The sequence below is a fragment of the Branchiostoma belcheri genome, unplaced genomic scaffold (genome assembly GCF_001625305.1).
Source record: "Branchiostoma belcheri isolate BF01 breed outbred unplaced genomic scaffold, Haploidv18h27 scaffold84, whole genome shotgun sequence".
Classification (NCBI taxonomy): domain Eukaryota; kingdom Metazoa; phylum Chordata; class Leptocardii; order Amphioxiformes; family Branchiostomatidae; genus Branchiostoma; species Branchiostoma belcheri.
The window spans coordinates 412801-430998 of record NW_017804509.1 but is presented as its reverse complement, the minus strand read 5'-3'; the positions used below and the strand labels follow the sequence as shown (position 1 = coordinate 430998).

The window sequence follows — 18198 nt, the reverse complement described above, 5'->3', positions numbered from 1 at the left end:
GTATCATACAGTTGCAGTTTGGTGACACACTACATTTAAGAATTGAACTAAAAAAGAAAACACCCCCGTGTCGAATTCAATCGTCCTACAGTGGGGAATCCCCACCTTTCCCCCTTTCACACTAACTATCGAGAGGGACTCGGTAAAGATCTTATATATAGCTAACCATTGCAGAGGCAGCCGCCCAGACATAAGCAATTCTGCTAATAGCTCTCGTAGCAGGAAGTCTCTTGCGAAAGACCTGAATTTCGGGAAGTGGACCCGAAAATGAACCCCCCACACAACCAGGAACACCGGTAGAGGAGGTTCCGGTCAACTAGTCGGCGGGAAAAAGGTAGGGCTACGCTGTAATCCAAGCTTTATAATCTTGCCCTGGTCCCTGTATTTCACACGTATACACCTTTGGCCAGGGGAAATTTGTGTTGATGTCACGTATGTCCGTTTTACAGCAGGCTGGGTTAGGTTTGCAGTCTAGCAGATGTAAACAAGAGTTCCACGTGTAAGGTTTATCGATCGTGCATGGGAAATGCGACCTCAAATTCTGCATCCTACAGTACATTTTGTGTTCCCAACCCTCATAATATGTGTTACTGTAGTACTTCTACCAGTGTTTTGTGCAGGTTTGCTACAGTGTGGTTGACAGTACTGCTTTTGTGAGTGATTCCTCTGTGGTTGTCCCTGTATGTAGTTCATTGGGTTGGGCTGTGCGCCAGGTCTAAAGGCGTGGTTGTGTGTGCAGTAAGAGTCATGATTGTCAAACTTTACTCAAACAAGTCAGTTAACGAAAGTTGCTGAACGCTGCTGACTTCCCCTTTCTGACATAGCTTCAGGCCTGTTTCTATCGTACTCCGACAATAATTTATAATATAGATGTATATGTGTGTTTCTGCACGTTACCTGAAAAAGGGTGGTGCCATAATTTGTGGCAAACAGTTCAGGTGATAGTTATGAGTCACCCCTGTCAATAACAGGTGTTTTGGCTGTAATACAATACAGCAGGGCTCAAAATATTGGGTGCATGTGCACCTTAGTGCACCCAAATTTGGAGCTGTGCACCCAATATTTTCTGTGGGTGCACCATGCAGTGCACCAAAATATTTATGTATGTAAAGATGTATAGTAGTTTCCAGCATATTCTTGATATCTAAGGGTCAATAAAATAATTAAATCAGTATTGCAGTACATTTATTCCGAAATGAAACATAATTAGTTTTTGCTGACATTCCACTTATAAGGTGCACCCAAAAAACTTTTTTTAGGAATTGGGTGCACCAGTGCACCTATTCCCAAAAATGAATTTCGAGCCCTGATACTAGTACCAGCCACTACCAGGTATGATTTATATCTTGAGGAAGAGACCATGCATCAAAAACATGTTTTCATATGCCTGATGTATTATTCATTGGTGTGCACCAAAAACAAAGACTTGCTTTTATGCAAACATTTATAAACACTTCAACCTATAGACAATATGTGTCATTGTGCATGCTTTTAAATGAGGTCGCTTTTGCAAATATTTGATTCTGACAGTCAAACCTAGCAGGTCACATGGGTCATGGGTCAACCCAGGTCAAGGTTAGATGCACCTGGATGTTTTTTCAGTGATTTTCAAGCAGATGGGTTTGTCGCAACTTGTTTTTGGACTTCTTTTAAACTTTTTAGTTGTATATAAGCACGTCAGCAGAACGTAATTTGCGCCTGCGTGAAACTAATTTTTCATGGTTTTCAATTTTCAAAACAAGTTTGGTCAACGTTGCATCAGAATTTTGTCTGAGTTGCAGAGGATATCTTTTCCAACATGACATCTGGAAACTACAGACGGGATGTTATATGCGTGAATACAGCCTTTTAAATAAGTTCTGCCGAAGTGTTATACACAATACATTACTGGTTTTGCACAGGTGCAGAGCATTCTGCCGACGTGCTTTACTTGTACATACAACATGTGTATATTATTAATGGTTTTTATCGTCCAAACAGTACCCGTGCAGTCGAAGCCTTTATATGGCTGAATTGAAGCAGGGTATCACATAATAATCAATACAAATCACAACAATTACAACAATCAAATAATACAAACGATACACATATTTGTTCCACAATTATTTTTTGTGGAACTGTCGCAAGGGTCTGTGCGGCTGCCATTCGGCGCCACAAGGTGACCTCAATACGGCTTTCCCCAACCAAAGTTAGGTACCCATTCACACCTGGGTGGAGTGAGGAAAGTCGTGTAAAGTGCCTTTCCCAAGGGCACAACGTCGGGGCGCATGTTCAGACATGTACCGGGTACGACTCGGAATCGAACCCGGGTCTCCCCGGTTCATAGTCAATTGCTCTAACCACTACACCACCCGACGTATGAAGTAAGATCATGTAATTTCACAAAAAGGCCCTTAGCCAGCTGGTATCCAAAGTATTCAAGCTTTGGCTCGCTCCCCTCATCAATAATTCTGCACAGAATGTTCTGGCATCAGTACCTTTCAAATGCTTGGCCCTTACATCCGGAAATATTTTGGGCATGGAATGCTTGTTCAAACTTGAAGCAGTGTGTAACAGGGTATGATTTCTAAATGCTTGTTGCATGCATATACTGTTACAAGGACCATGTGTATTAGTCTATTAGAAGATTAAAACTTATAACTAGTAAATTGACGAAACAAGCCCCCCAAAAAGCCCCTAATATATCTGGATTGAGTATATTAAATGAAAGTATATAGAAATATATTCTAATATATAATCTCTACAATTAATTATTCAAAATACAATTTGCTAGTCATTCTTTTCTAGAAATCTGCATGCATTTTGGACAAGGCATAATCAGCGATGCTCTAATTCTAAAAACTTACTGTGACAGTCGTTTTACCACACAAAATTCACAAAGCAGTTGTGCAGTTGCTGAAGTTGAAGTGTACAACTGTTGCCTCTTGGTCTTTGGAGAAAGAAACACATTGAAAGGATTTTACTTGATACAGTGTGACACCAAAAACCTATAAATGAGTTTTGTTAATCATATGTTAAAGTACATATTTTGACAGTAATTATACATTTTTTGTTGGGCAGACGGCAACACCAAACACAGAAATTCTACTTACAATAGTTCAAACTTTTTTTATCTTATACTTAATATATCTTGGAAGAGCAGGAAGGTTTTTTTTAACGGATGTGTGGTTCAATGCAAGGCCTATAAGACCACTAATCTCGGCATTGAACTAGAAATATGAGAGAAACATGGCTATGTCAAGAGATAGCGGTGAACGTTTGATTTGAAAGCCTGTACTATGAGAATGACGTAAGTCTTGATAGTGTCAGTGACTTGTTAAGGCAACAAATCCTGTAGGACTTGCAAACAATCTAAAGCAAACAAACTGGAAGACCACTCGTACTTCTCGTGTGTAAAAATAACAGGAACAAAAATTGGATGGTTATTCTTTTCCTCCTCTTAAGTTTTATGAATTACGCCACTCGTCAAAGTTATTTTTACCAATACATAAAGTCACTAGTACCAGTACAAGTGGCTACTACAACATCAGGTGATATTTTCGTATATTTTTTTTCTTGTAACTTTTTCCTGGTTTTGCACTTGTATGTTGAAGGAAAAAAAGTAGCATGGTCAATTTTGTACAAAAACGTGATAAAATCAATGTTTTACTAGTGCTTTTTTATCCAGAAAATTGTAAGCTATTTTAAAATGTACATATATCAGGGCTGGAAATACTTGGTGCATATGCATCTTAGTGCACCCAAAATTGGAGCTGTGCACCCAATTTTTTTGCACCCAAATATTTTTGTAGGTATTTTTGTACATATCAAATGTATAATATCATGCAGAATATTCTTGGCATCTAAGTGCCAAAAAATAATAAAATCTTTGATGTAGTACTTGTTTAAAATTTTGAAGCTCCCATTTCAAGCTCAGAATTGAAGAGGACCAGTAATTAGGTTTTGTTTTATGGTGCACCCCAAAATTTTTTTGTGCACCCAATTTTTTAGGTTGGGTGCACCAGTGCACCTATTCCCAGAAATGAATTTTGAGCCCTATTCCACTGTGTGCACACCTAATCTTAAGCATGTCGATGACCCAGGATACAAATCTCTAGATCTGCATTGCTTGGTGAAACATGAAGCGGATTAAAAAGTGCCTCTTCTTCAACTCTGTTATTGTTTTGGATGAAGTTGCCCTTGACAACAAGGATAGTGTTTCAGTTCCCCATTTTCTGACGTCAAGTTAGTGTACTTTGGCGTAAGTCCGGGGATTAAGTCACTTTGTGTGAATAACAATCCATTATTCATATTTCACCTAAAAACAACCCAGTGCAGTGTTAGAAATACCCAGATGCAGTCTGCATTTTGCACAGACATTTTCGATATTGCATGTGAAAGAAAAATTTGGAGAAGAAAAATTATTAGAAGCAACCTGCAATTTTGCAGACTGAAAAATCAGGCTAGGAGTTCAATGGTGTTTAATGAAACTTTCTGTGTTTACTACTGGCTCTATAGTCAAGTAATTTTGCATGTAAAATGTTTGCAAACACACAATTTAGACTTATAAGCATGTATTTGCAGAAAGTATTTCTGAATTGCAGAACAAAATTTTGACATTCTGCAATATTGCATTGAACACTAAAAAAAGTAATTCTACCACTACAGTATCTGCCCGGTAACCAGTAATACTCAGTATGTACTGATTATTGTTCAGTGAGCAATAAATTCAGGTTTGCAAGCTAATCTACCCTTTTGGATTTTTGTGTGATTTTTTCTAAATTAAACTTTTTTTCTGCCAAGCAAATTACATTGTATAACATTACAGTCAACCTTCCAAGGAGACCACCTCTTCAAGCAGGCCACCTGTCCTGATATCTGCACATGGTGAATACATGACATTTTCGATCATGTAGATTATTGAAGATAACTATATGAGAAATCATGGAGAAACCGGCCAGTTTGCCTCAACTGCGGGATGATGTTTTTGTTCAACATATTATTGTTACATGTGCCACCCTCCCCACATGCATTTACAGAATTTGACTTTATTTTTTCTTTAAGTTTTAGAACATCTCAACTCGGAAACCATTTATGCCTCAGTCATGTTGTGAGACGACCCTCTTCAAGGAGACCACCTGTTCAAGGTGGCCATTTTTCTATGGTCCCCTGGCTTGGACAGTACATAAGTCTCACCCAGAACTGCGTGGGCACATGAAAACTGTACAATTATTCCCCCTACTTGACTAAATTTTATTACGTAGGAGACTATAGCCTCTGGTAACGTTAGAGACCGATCTCGAGAAAGCCAAGAGCTTTTCGCAGTAAGTGTCTTTTTTTCCGGGAAACATTACAAGGCCAGTCTGCTTAGTACTTATTCGTGGAACTTGCATCAAAAGGTCAACACTGTGTAGGCGGATGTCTGTAAGAACTGACTGAGCTAAATTCGAAGGCAGCGCTAGCAAGAGCAACTGCCACAGTTTTTCTTGAAAACTGGCCAGCAAATTTTGGACTGGTACTGAACCAAGGTTCACCTTCTTTGTATGTGTACTAGTAAGTTGCTTGATGGGCAATACGAATATAATTTGGTACATAAAGATGCCAATGTGCCCATTGAGGTAAAACGCGTGCGTAGGTGGGCAAAACTACAACAAAATTACTGCATTCTGACATTGAATTCGATTATGCAAATTTACCAAACTAATGTCTATCTTGCAATTCAATTTTTCCACATGGCACAAGCACAAGCTTCCAACATTCAATAAAAAAGTTGACCCCAAAAATAACATTCAAGCTTTGTTCATAGTCGACAGATTTTAAAACAGCAGCAGTGTGCTTGGCGAAATTTTTTTTTTTTTTTACCGTTTTAACATCGAACCGGGGGTTAGACGTGCTTGCAAGAAGTACTTTAGTCTTTTTGTTGAAGCAAGATTTTTACGGCTGGATGCCCTTCCTAATGCCAACCCAAACCCTAGTAGGGCCCAGGATCCCTCTAACTGAGGGGGGAAATAAGCGTTACTGTAAGTGCTTTTCCCAAGGGCAGTGTGTCAATGTCTGGGTGCATGTCCGGACATGTCTGGGTTCAATGCTGGGGATTGAACCTGGGTCCCCTTGCTTGACAGTCGGATGCTCCATCCACTACACCACACAGACGCCACTTGTGTACTACTAAGTTAATGTACTTAAATAATTTTAAAATAGATTTGTAATAGGCAAAAAAGGGTGATGTCTTCCACATGATTTGCTTGGTGTGGCCCAAGCGCGTATGTCAAATTGAGAGCTTGACCTTTGTGTGTGCAAATTTGTGTTCAGTAAATGAGGAAACTTCCTTGTAATTTACAGCCAGGTACCCCGAAGACATGCCCCTGTTTACGGAAGTAAGTGATATATCCTTGATGCAATTCTTTACAGGAAGCTACTGAATATTCTCATAAAACAGGATATAGGTGCACTCTTTGTAAGTTCAGTGTACCTGGGAAATACCCTCTTTTTGATCTTTTCCAGGTAATAAGATACGCCAAAACGCAGTAAAGTACTCAAGCAACTGGATATGATTTTGGAAATGGTCATCAATGACCTTTCCAAAATCATATCCAGTTGCTTAAGTAACTGCTTTTGGCGTTTTCCTGCTTTTCTTTGCAGTGAAAAACTTTTTTGTATTTTGTATCTGATATTTCGAGCCCCTTAAGTTGTGTCAACACTGGAGTTTTTGTTTTATACAGTTGAGTTATGATGACGTCCTATGACTATCGTGTATCACGACTGTATCCGGCCTGCTGCTGGTGGTGACTTGAGATGAATTGGATGGAGAAACAACTTCACACTTGTATAGTTGGAAGGTGAGTGAAAAACCCTGGTAAGGCTCCTGTTAACCCTTGTCCTGCTGGCATTTTTATACAATATTTTTGAATGATTTCATGTCTTAACCATTATCATAGACCCTTGACCTTTTTTTGCCCTGCGGTGGGTTGCTAGCAAAGTTAAAGATCTGTTTCACCAAGAGTAACTGTTGGTTGTTGTAATCTCTCAGGAGCTGTTGAATGCACTGTAAGTTGTTATTTTATCATATATTAACTGATATGATGAACCAAACGATTGTGAAATAGAGATACATGGTGTAAATTGTGCAAGCTTAAAAAAAAACATATTCTAAAGAATAACACAATGATTTGGTTTAACAAATTCATACTGTAACTGTTTTTAAAACAACATTTTCTCACATTTTTGTTACATTATTTGGTCACTTTGGAATCAAAGACACTATCTTGTTGAGTTCTATACTTTTAGGTTAAAGAAGTGAAAGCTTGTTTTTTTTTTTTTAATTATTTGGTGTGCATGCCTATTATTTGCTATATGTACTTCCCTGTCTAACATACATATTTGGAAGTAGACAATTAACGTTACCTCTTGTGCCAGGCTGTACCAGTCGGTATCAGGATATTACGGGGAACATCCTCTTTTTATGACAGGTTGTTTATGTTTTGTTCAGACCAGTGAACATCCTGTAATTTGAGAAGAATGTATTTTTGTTAAAGGCAAGTGCATGTGCCCCTACACTTGCCTGATTGGGCCAAGTAAATTTTTTGGATGCAAAGTATAGCTGTTATGTTGTTTGGAGCAAGTCAAACCACCTTATTTCTATACATAAACTATCGATCCAACATTATCAAACTCCAAAATAAGATTTTCTTGGTGCTAGTAAAAATGCGTAGAAATGTACATATTTTGGGCAAGTGAAAAGTTGGTTCGGGCAAGTGGAAATGACCTGTACTTGCCCGATATGGCAAGTGGATTTTTGAAAACTTGTCCCTGACTTAGTGGCTGCTAGGGCCGGGGCATTATTTAGCTGGCGGATATTTCGTTATTGCTAAATGTCACTTGCAGGTTGTTGGTCTGATATATATGGCCTTAATGCGTCTTAAAAAGTAGGCTCGTGTCACGTGTTTGTAAACCGTAACTCTCGCGAGATCACGTTGTGAAGTCATTGGTCATTAATTATCCTGAGGAAGGCGACAGTGGTCGCTGAAAATTTGATCTCTCTGTAAAATGTGTGTTGGAATCAAGATCAATGCTTTACTATAGCTAGAAGCAATGTTATGATTTAGCTGATTGTTTCTCACTTGCAGGTCTTTGGACGGGACATGAAGCCAGGGGGCCGTGGGGCCGGATATGAGTCTACTGGGATGGCGGGTCAAACTACACCAGGAACTAGCCTTCAAAAACAGCAGGTAGGAAAACGCTTAACCGGTATGTTTAAATTTTATTATGCATGTAAATGGTACCGTAATTGTCTTTTAGAAAGTACCAAGTATTGTTGAATGAAATCCATGATCAATGATATGAGTCTACTGGGATGGCGGGTCAGACAACACCAGGAACTAGCCTTCAAAAACAGCAGGTAGGAAAAGGATTTACTTATAAATTATGTAATAATGAATGTAAATGCTACCAATGTCTTTTAGTACGTAGTGTTGAATGAAATCCACAGTTCAGCAAAATGGCTGCGAGAGATTTTAACCTGTACACGTAAGTAGTGAGTTGTCAGTGTTGAAGTATGGCCAAACTCAGATTACAATGGTTCTTAAGACTGTTAAAGCGGTATTAGAACAGCTTTGTTTCAGGAAATCCATTGACGCAGATTTTTTTCAAACCTCTTTTTTCCCTTCTTCTTCCTTGTTCGGGAGCGAGTTTTACTTTAACTGCCGAGAGTTTGTTGAAATGCCAGCCCTTTGCCATGACCGTGAATTATCCAAGCATGTTTTGAATTTGAATTTAATCCTCCGGGATTTCTAAGTAAAACACATACACGGCTCTCTTGTGTGGCAGAAGGAGGAAATGGCAGAAGGCCAGTGACTAAAGCACACTCTCTGACTTACCCAGAACAGTGTACAAAATACTTTTTTGAACCAGGTTGCCCAGTGGGCAACCTACGGCAAAAATTAGGTTGCCCATCAGAATTTTAGGTTGCCCCACCTATAAGTTACTACTTTCCTAAAATTAAATTATGTTACATACATAAGCCTTTCACAATATTTCTAACAGCCTTTAGTTAGCTGATACTAGTAGCCATTGATACATAAAATTGTGGTGCAAGCCAAGTGGGCACAATTTGAGGGTGGGGCATTCTTAAAATTCAGGTAGCACACTGGGCTACCTAGGTTAAAAAATAGATTGCCCCAAGTAAAATTTGGTTGCCCAGGGTAACCGGGCAACCATTTATTTTGCACGCTGGCAGAACAAATTTGTTAGATCCACGGCCTTAATTGGTCCAACAAAGTTAAAGGTATCGACTCCACAATGTACATTTCAGTTTCTCTCTCTAAAACAAAATACAGGGCAGACAATACTCATTTTCACTTGAGTTAAGTGAGGAAAGTCGTGTGAAGTGCCTTCCCCAAGGGCACAAGGTTGGTGGCATGTCAGGACCCGGGACCTCTTGGTTCAAAGTCAAGCACCGTTACGCCTCACGACCCCACTGACATTCATCAACTCTTGTTAAACAAGTGGTTGTGAATAAAGAACTTTGCTATTTAATCATTCACCAACCTTATGAAATAATTTACCAACGACCTTTGATTTTATTTTCTTTTTTTTTGTTGTTGTTGTATTTTTAAAACTTCCGTTTCCATATCACAGCACTTTACTCTGTTTCCTGCAAATATATTCACTTGTTACATCAAACCCCTTAGGGTACATTAGTAGTAGAACAGTGCAATGGTTTGACAGTATTGCATTCAAACAAGAAGTGTTCAACACCGTTGACCTTTGATTGTTTGTTTGTCAGAGAGTAAAGAGACTCTTTTTACACAACCAAGTGTTTTATTCAGCCGACATTTTGGTGACCATCTGTCAGGAATGCATCTATAGCAGCGACACCTGTGCTGCAGTGCAATGTGAACCGGTCAGAATTGCCCTGAGGAAAGTGACAGACGGTCACCAAAACTCTGGCTGAATAAAAGACTTGGCTATGTAAAAAGAGTCTTTTTACTCAGTGTCTTACCAACCAGATGAAACTATTCACGGATGTTTGTTTGTTTGTCAGCAGGAAGAAATGACGGAGGGTTGGGACGTTCTCTGGGACCCCCCTTTGGAGCCCAAATACGAGTGTCCCATCTGCCTCATGGGCCTGAGGGAACCGGTCCAGACCAACTGTGGACACCGCTTCTGCAGATACTGTATACTCAAATCTATCAGGTAAGCTTTCCTTTTCTTTTATTTATTTATTTATTTATTTCAGCTTACAAAGAAGCCAGGGTGTCCCAACTAGTCGAAGACTATTACTAAGGGCCACCCACCCTAGGGGAAAGATAAAAATTGTTAGACATACATGTACATCCTTTTCTTTCTTTTTTTTTTACATTAGAAAAATGTACTTTTATTACATGAATGCAAACACAGAGACTCAAGAAGACATTATTAATATGTACTTGCAGTGTTGTACTTGTAGCCAGCCCGAAACTTTTTCCGTCATCTCAATTTTGTTTGAAGAATGATTTTCTAACTTTAATGTCTATTGGGGAAGGCATGGGGTCTGACAATCATAGTATATGTTAATATGTTCCTCATCCAGAATATTTTTTTTTGTTTTGTGTGAGTTTTGCCACCCTGAATTCATATTAGAAAGATGCCTTTAACAAATTTTTGGATTGGTCCATGTTGTGCTTACACTACGGCAGTATATGGTCTTCACTCAATCACACTCACTATCCGTTTAATGTCTCGTGGTCCTCCGTCGTTGCTCGAGGGTTGGACGTGGAATGTTGCCCTTGCCCTGGTTCTTCATCCAGAATATGTATAGTTTTTTGTCATCCTGAAATTGCATTAGATGCCTTTAATTTTTGGATTGTTTCATGTTATGCTTGCTACAGGGATGCAGGAGCCAGGTGTCCTGTGGATAATTCCCCCCTGACTGAGGAGCAGATCTTCCCAGACAACTTTGCCAAACGGGAGATCCTCGCCCTCAGAGTCAAGTGTTCCAACAAGGGCTGCAAGGAGAAGATGGAACTCATTGGTCTGGATGTAAGAATTTTTTCTATATTTTATTTGTCAGCTGAATAGCTGAATAGTACCTAATACCAGCCCAGAAGAGAACAAGAGATAGCAATGCCTTCAAGTACCAGAGTTATCAACCAATGAGGTTTTCAAGAATTCATTCTTTCCTAGAGCTATTTCCAGAGTGGAACTCGCTGTCACCAAGCACAGTATACGTAGGGGCATCGTCATTAGGTAGCTTTAAACAATGTCTAGAGTTTGATGTTCAAGGGTTAGGTGTAACAAGTCGATCAGTGTAATATAGCCAGCTGCTGCCGCGCCGCGTGCTTGCGAAGCTGGTTATTGTTACATCGAAAGGCGGTAGTTATACCGGCTATACAGATATAGAATAAATGCGTACAGTAAAGGAAGTCCTCACTTGAACCACAAAATGGTTTACACTTTTAAAAATTATGAAATTGATAGTTTAAGGAGAGCAATAAATTGTAGTAGGAATGTTTATCAATAAGAGTGATCGATCATTGTGTGCAATTGCTCAAAAGTAGGAAAAAAAATTCGCTAAATTACTAAATTCGCACTCAATGAAAAAGTGCAGACTGGGCATATACATTCAATTTGTAGTAATACTGACTTGACAAGTAAAGAAGTTAGATATAAATATGTCATTTATGAGTTATGGCATAATACAATACATACAATTTTCCTCTGATCTTCAGAACCACCTAAGCACCTGTAACTTTGCCTTTGTGCGTTGCCCGCTGGAGTGTGGAGACACCTTCTGGAGAAAGGACATCCCCGAACACCTGGACAATGACTGTCCCAGACGTCTGGTCAAGTGTGAGCACTGCTTCAAGGAGATACCATTTGATCAACAGGAGGTAGTGATGTTCAAAATAAATTATTTTATTTTTCTTATGAATTATAGAACCAATGTCATTTACATTGCGATATGAAAAAAAATTGGTGAAATATGATATTTTGCAGTCCTGAACAAAACAGAATGATGTCAATCTCCAATTAAAATGAAAGTGTTGTAAGGTCCATTTTCAGCAAAAATTTTATTGTAGAATGGAAATCTTCATCAGATACTGTAAGGTGCTGTGCATTAGATAGTGTTCCAAATAGTATCTAATATTGTTCCTATACATAAAATAAATGCACCCAATTTTCGTCTACGATCTAGGATCTTTTATGAATAGATACTGCATCATTACTATTATTATTTACATTGAATTTCTGAACTTGTGACACTACATCACAGATTCTTAATCATCGTATACAATGTGATTTTTCTTAGAGCCACATGGAAGAGTGTCCCAACGTTGTGCGCCCCTGTGAGTTTTGCCAACAACAGCTGACCAATGAACAGGTATGAGGGCATTGCTAAAAAGCTGAAGAGTTAGATAACTGCCATCAGTCATTATTGCATTATTACCTTCGCCAAGAAGGTTATGTTTTCAGAGGCGTTCGTGTATGTGTGTGTGTGTGTGTCTGTAAACACGATAACTTCAGAAGGCCTTGGTGGATTGTCTTGATACTTGGTAGGTGGGTAGGTCTTGATGAGACCTCAAAATGATTAGATTTTGGACCTCCTAGCGGCTTGTTATGGTACTGCAGCTGCACTTCCGGTTTTGATATCTCATGATCTAGACATGCTAGGGTGACGAAATTTGGATGGTAGGTAGCTCTTGTGCTGAGGAAGAAGTGACGTGAGTTTGGGCCCCCTAGCGGCTTGCTCTGGAACTACAGGACTATATGTTTGAAAATATTCAACTCAATGTAACTCAAGAACCGGTTGACGGATCGTCGTGATTTTTGGTATGTAGGTAGCTTATGTGATGCTTGATATAATTATTTGACAATTACGCAAATATGGATGTAATTTGCATAATTTATGGGGATATTCTATAAATCAGCTTCATTCCATGGTTGGACTATTGAAGCTTGTGACATTGGTAATTGGTAATAAGAGAAACACAGACAGGTATTAATTATGTAAATGAGGACTTAATTTGCATAATTAATGAGAAAATTTTATATTTATGTAAAGATAACTGCCTGGAATTTCATACTTGTGGTATTTGAAAGTTAAGTGAAGGTGAACATCACTAAACATAATGTATTCAAATCAGGACCTTATTTGCATAATTTATGAGGAAATGCTAGAATGGCATTGTTTGTTAATATAAGACTGTCTTTTGGTTGAGAATATGATAAAATGATATAATTCATGATTCTATTTGTTAAATCAGGGGGGAATAATCTATAATTTGTCAGTCATAAAGATTAACATCATTTGGCGAAGGTATGAGATCGGGGAACTCTAGTTGTAATTTGTATCGTGTTGAATATTGGTGATTTTATCATGTTGAGTAGTCTGGTAATCTGGTGAATACCTTCAACAACGAAGGACTACTAAGACAAGAAGACCATAAATCAAGATATTTGTGGTCATTTTAATGGGGAAATTTAAATTTTAGAAAAATATGTCACACTGCAGACCCTCAGCACACCTAGATCAACACAAAACACCTGTCACATACTGCCAACCCTCAGCAAACCTGGATTGAAGAGCCATTGTTGACAGTACAGTTTCCTTGCAGATGGCCCGTCATGTTGAGAATGAGTGTCCCAGAGCCCTGGTGCTGTGTATCTTTAGTGCTGTAGGCTGCAATGTTGAGAAGGTAAGTTCACAGTTTTTTAATGAAAAGCTTAGCAAGTCACCTTGCCTGGTTACCAAACCTATTATAGCTCCCAAGTCAGTAACCAGGCTACAAGTCTCCATGCTTTATCTTTGCCATTGATGAGGTATAGGAACATTTTTACCCATTTTCCATATTAAGGAGTCAATGTTTTTTGGGCCTGACTTATAGGTGTGGCATATCAGGTCTGACTGCACTTGATTTTTGTGAAAAAAAACAACATTCTAAACCCCTAACAAGCCTAAATCATCATAGAGCCTTCTAAAGGAGGCTAAGTTTTCATGCTAGTAACTGACATTTTCACTACCTTACAGATGGAAAGACATAACTTTGCAGAACATTAGATTTCAACAGACTCATGGACTGCTGGTAGATTGGTAGATTTCATGGTAGATACGCATTCAATGTAATATACTATATTATAATAACTCTTACATTGGAAAAATAGGAATCAAAATAGGAATCAAAATAGAGACTGTTTTCCTATTTGAAATTAATGCCAAAACTAATGGTTATATTCTCACTACCTTACAGATGGAGAGACGTAACCTTTCAGAACACTTACAAGAGTTCACACAGGTGCATCTAAGACTCCTGCTAAACGCTCTCCAGACTCTGAAAGACTCACGGTTCACCCATCGTCCGGGTAACCATTCCGATCCTCTGTCCCTTCCCGCGAGAATGCAAGACGTTACATACGAGCACAGACACAACCTTCCGCTGACGCACGAGCAGCAGCAAATGCTCGTCCTTCCTCCCGGACATATGGCGGTCGCCACTCCGGTTTCACCATTGCCAATCGGTTCCGAGCTGCCACAGGGCGGCGACGGCATCGCAAAACTCAGCCACAGCCTGCAGCAGCTGGTCATGCCCAACAGGCCCTTCCAACCACGGCTAGGAGAGACCACCTGGTCATCGGCTGAAGATTATCTTGAGCCCGTGACGTGCGCAAGTCCGTATCCAGGTTTGTTGTTTGTTTATTTGCACAATTATACAACAAAGTACATAATCAAATGATGAAAATTGGACAGGTATGCTGGGGAGGCCTGAAACCTTTTTAGTAGTTTTTTGCAAAACAGCTTTGTGAAGTCATAAAAGTTGAAGAAATTTTTATCCAGTTGAAAAGTTTAAGACACTACTGTTACAGTAAATTCAATTTATGTTCACAGTAGCAAAATTTAATGGTCTGAGAAAAATGGACATGTTCATGGAACTATATGATCACAGTGGTAATAGGTGCAGGAAAATGAAAGTCCAGGAATTATTTGTTAACTGTAATGATAACAGAAATGACAGTGAGAACAGTGAACATAAAAGTACCGTGAAAAATCATGAATTACAGTATTTTATTGATTTAACAGGAGTGATGACGAGTCCTTTCACTGCTGCGGCTGCCGCGGGTGGCGCACATGCGTACGCTCACCTAGAGGGGAGCAGTGGCTACCGGACAGGTGACCCCTCTTCCGTGGGCACATCCTCGCGAGATATGGACAGCGGCAACCCGAGATCTGAGGACAGCTCCATGGCTGACGCGAGAACGCTTCGAACCAAGGTGCACAACCAGGAGGCGAAGATCGTGGAGCAGCAGCACTACATCCGAGAACTGGAACTCAAACTCGGGTCCCTCCAGCAGAAATATTTCGAGCTGGACGAGAGGACGAAAGAGAGGATGTGTAACGGCACGTTTATCTGGCGCATCAAGGAGTACTCAAAACTGCGACAGCAGGCAGTCAAGGGAGAGGCAACGGTGCGGCACAGTTCAGGTTTTTATACGAGTTACTACGGATATAAGCTATGCGTGAGAGTGAACCTAAATGGCGTAGACTCCGCACACGGGACACACATATCTCTCTTCATCCATTTCATGATGGGCGAAAATGACGACATCTTGGAATGGCCGTTCCAGGGAAAAATCACTCTCTCCATCGTCGATCAGAACAGTAACCCAGCACAGCAACCCAAACACATCACTGAGACCCTCGTAGCAAAGCCGAGCTACGCGGCGTTTCAACGTCCAACGACACTACGCAACCACAAGGGTTTTGGTTACATGGAGTTTGCCCTCTTACGCAGTCTAGAGAATGGTCAGTACATTAAGAACGACACCCTCATTATCAAGTGTATGGTACAGCCACAATAGAGATGCAGAAAAGAGCATGTTGAGTGCTCTTGTGTTTTGATAGCTTGACAGTTTTGAGGAAAGAAGAGAATCCGATTGCAAAGTTCGAGCAAACTATCCAGTGTCGCGATGGTATTTGAGAGCTGAAGTATGATTGTGTTGCCATCTGACAGCCAACATCATTCCAGACCTTTACATTCACTCTGATGCAGCGGTAAGAAAGAGAGAGGGGAGCTGGAGAGATCTTGTTGTGACTTCAGCCTCCCTACTCCAATAAAAAAAAACCTGTAGCTTGGTACCATGCAAATTAAAGTGGATTGATATATATGGTCGTTGGAGGAACTGAAAGTCAATAACGACTAACAAAGACTGACCCGTTATTGAAGCAAAATAATTATTATGCTAAAACAAATTAACTACTGCCAATTGAAGGTGAATCATCAGCTGCCACTGCTGGAGGTGCTGCAACAGCACCATCTAGCAGAATAATGTGGAAGTGCAGGACATTGCATGGATCTTTCATTGTTTCAAGTTATACAAATGTACATTACAGAGATGAAAACTATCTTTTTCCATAATATGAATTCATTATTATTGCCATGCAAATTTTGTGTTCAGATGTGATACATGATCACTATAATGTAAAAAATTCTAATATTCAACATTGACTTATAATTATCTCTATTAATATTTTTCCTGTCCCCTTTATTTTTTTTATTTTCTGTCAAAATTTCTGCATGCTGTTTGAATATCTTTTACAAAGTTTAAACCAATAGTGGTCATTGAGTATCCAAGAATAAGAGAATTGCTGTTATTTCTGTGCTTCAAGCAGCCCTGGCAAATGACAAAATTGATGACCAATCATGTTTTTTTCCGTTTTGAGCTTGTGAGTTAAGGTTAACCTATGTATGTATATGAAAATGTTGACAGAACATTGAGAACAATATAGATAAAATGAACATATATATCACTAATAAGAGAAAATGATGCACAATCCCAAGTCATCATTAAAATCTAAACTGCAAAATTTCAACAATTTCTTCCAGTTTATTGACAACTAAAAAACAGGTAAGAGCTTAGAAAATCTTTCAAGAATGTTTATTCAAGTATATCTTTGCCGTTTTGTTTTCCCTTTTTATCGTTGCAAAGTAGAAGAAGTACATGATATGTAAAATTATATATATCTATACTATAAGAACAAATGAGCCTAGGTTGTGCTCACTACAAGTGTACCGTTAAGGTATTCTGTTATTTACGTTACGTTCCCAAGTATGTACAATCGTACGTTGTTAGGTCATTGTACATATTCCCCAAAGTGTGTGTTATGTGAATACCTAATTAAGAATGAATGAATGAAGAATTGAGAATTATTTACATGTTAAAAGTTGGACGTTACAACTTTATACATATTACATATGTATTCTACTGATTAAAGATTATGTTCGTCAGCGGAGTGTAATAAACCTACTTCGTGTTAAAATGTGTCCATACTATATTTTGTTCTAGAGTAAGCCACAACCATTAATAGCACGTTTATCGTGGGAAATTGCGATAGAAGCAAATGCCTGAACTTACGCTTGGAATGTCTTTTCGTGAGTTTTTATTTGCAAACAGACATTTCATTTCGTAAAGAAAATTCGCACCAATTTATTCTGATCTATTTACCACATGACGTATTTGAACAAGACTTTGCCTTATTCTCCCTTATAGAATTACCAAGCTATCGTAGACTGGAACTCGTTGCCACCAAGCAAGCTATCGTAGACGAACTCGTTGCCACCAAGCACAGTTAGGGCATCATCACTAGAAAACTTTAAACAACTCCTGCAATTAAATGTGCAAAAATTGAGTGTAACAAGTCGTTCGGTGTGATATAGCTAGCTGCCGCCGCGCCGCGTGCCTGCGAAGCTGGTGTGTTACGTATACGCCGAAGGGCGGTTATACCGGCTATACTAATACAGATACAGAAGCTGCCACAACAAGAACTAAATACCGTGAGTGTAAAAGGAAGATGACAACTGATAGGCAGGCTAACGTTATTAAAATCATTTGCCTTAGGTGCATCTTATTTCAACTACATGCGTCACAGATTTTCTTCATTGACAGTATAATACGGGCACTAGGCAGCAACTACCTGATAATGTGAGCACATATTTCTTACAGACATATTATTACAACGGTGAACACAGAGTAACTACAGTCAAACAAATTATACATAGATATCGATACTGCCTTTCAAACGTCTTGTCATATATACACTGTCCTCACGTTTAGAATTGTAATACCTTGCTTTTGTTAAAAGACAAACTTTTGCGTAAAGTTAGTAATACCCTCTCGTCAATCAGATGTTGGTGTGTGGTGTTCTGTGTACCTTATACATGTCTTTCTAAATGTTTCCTATCAGCT

General features: G+C 39.1%; 1 protein-coding gene across 5 annotated transcripts; it reads left to right on the top strand.

Annotated features, from left to right (window-relative positions):
* Window positions 1–116: 116 nt before the first annotated feature.
* On the top strand, window positions 117–17254 carry LOC109486976 (TNF receptor-associated factor 6-like). 5 transcript variants are annotated; one of them, XM_019790894.1, is made up of 10 exons: window positions 117–334; window positions 6702–6818; window positions 8106–8207; window positions 10025–10173; window positions 10848–10998; window positions 11688–11849; window positions 12269–12340; window positions 13575–13655; window positions 14208–14637; window positions 15035–17254. In XM_019790894.1, the coding sequence occupies exons 3-10, from the start codon at window positions 8121–8123 to the stop codon at window positions 15811–15813; spliced, it is 1911 nt and encodes a 636-aa protein (XP_019646453.1). In that variant the 5' UTR covers window positions 117–334; window positions 6702–6818; window positions 8106–8120; the 3' UTR covers window positions 15814–17254. The 5 variants fall into 5 exon arrangements, with proteins under 5 accessions (XP_019646453.1, XP_019646450.1, XP_019646452.1 ...); XM_019790891.1 differs by having other exon boundaries at window positions 10022–10173; XM_019790893.1 differs by lacking the exon at window positions 117–334 and adding an exon at window positions 6096–6356 and having other exon boundaries at window positions 10022–10173.
* Window positions 17255–18198: the final 944 nt, after the last annotated feature.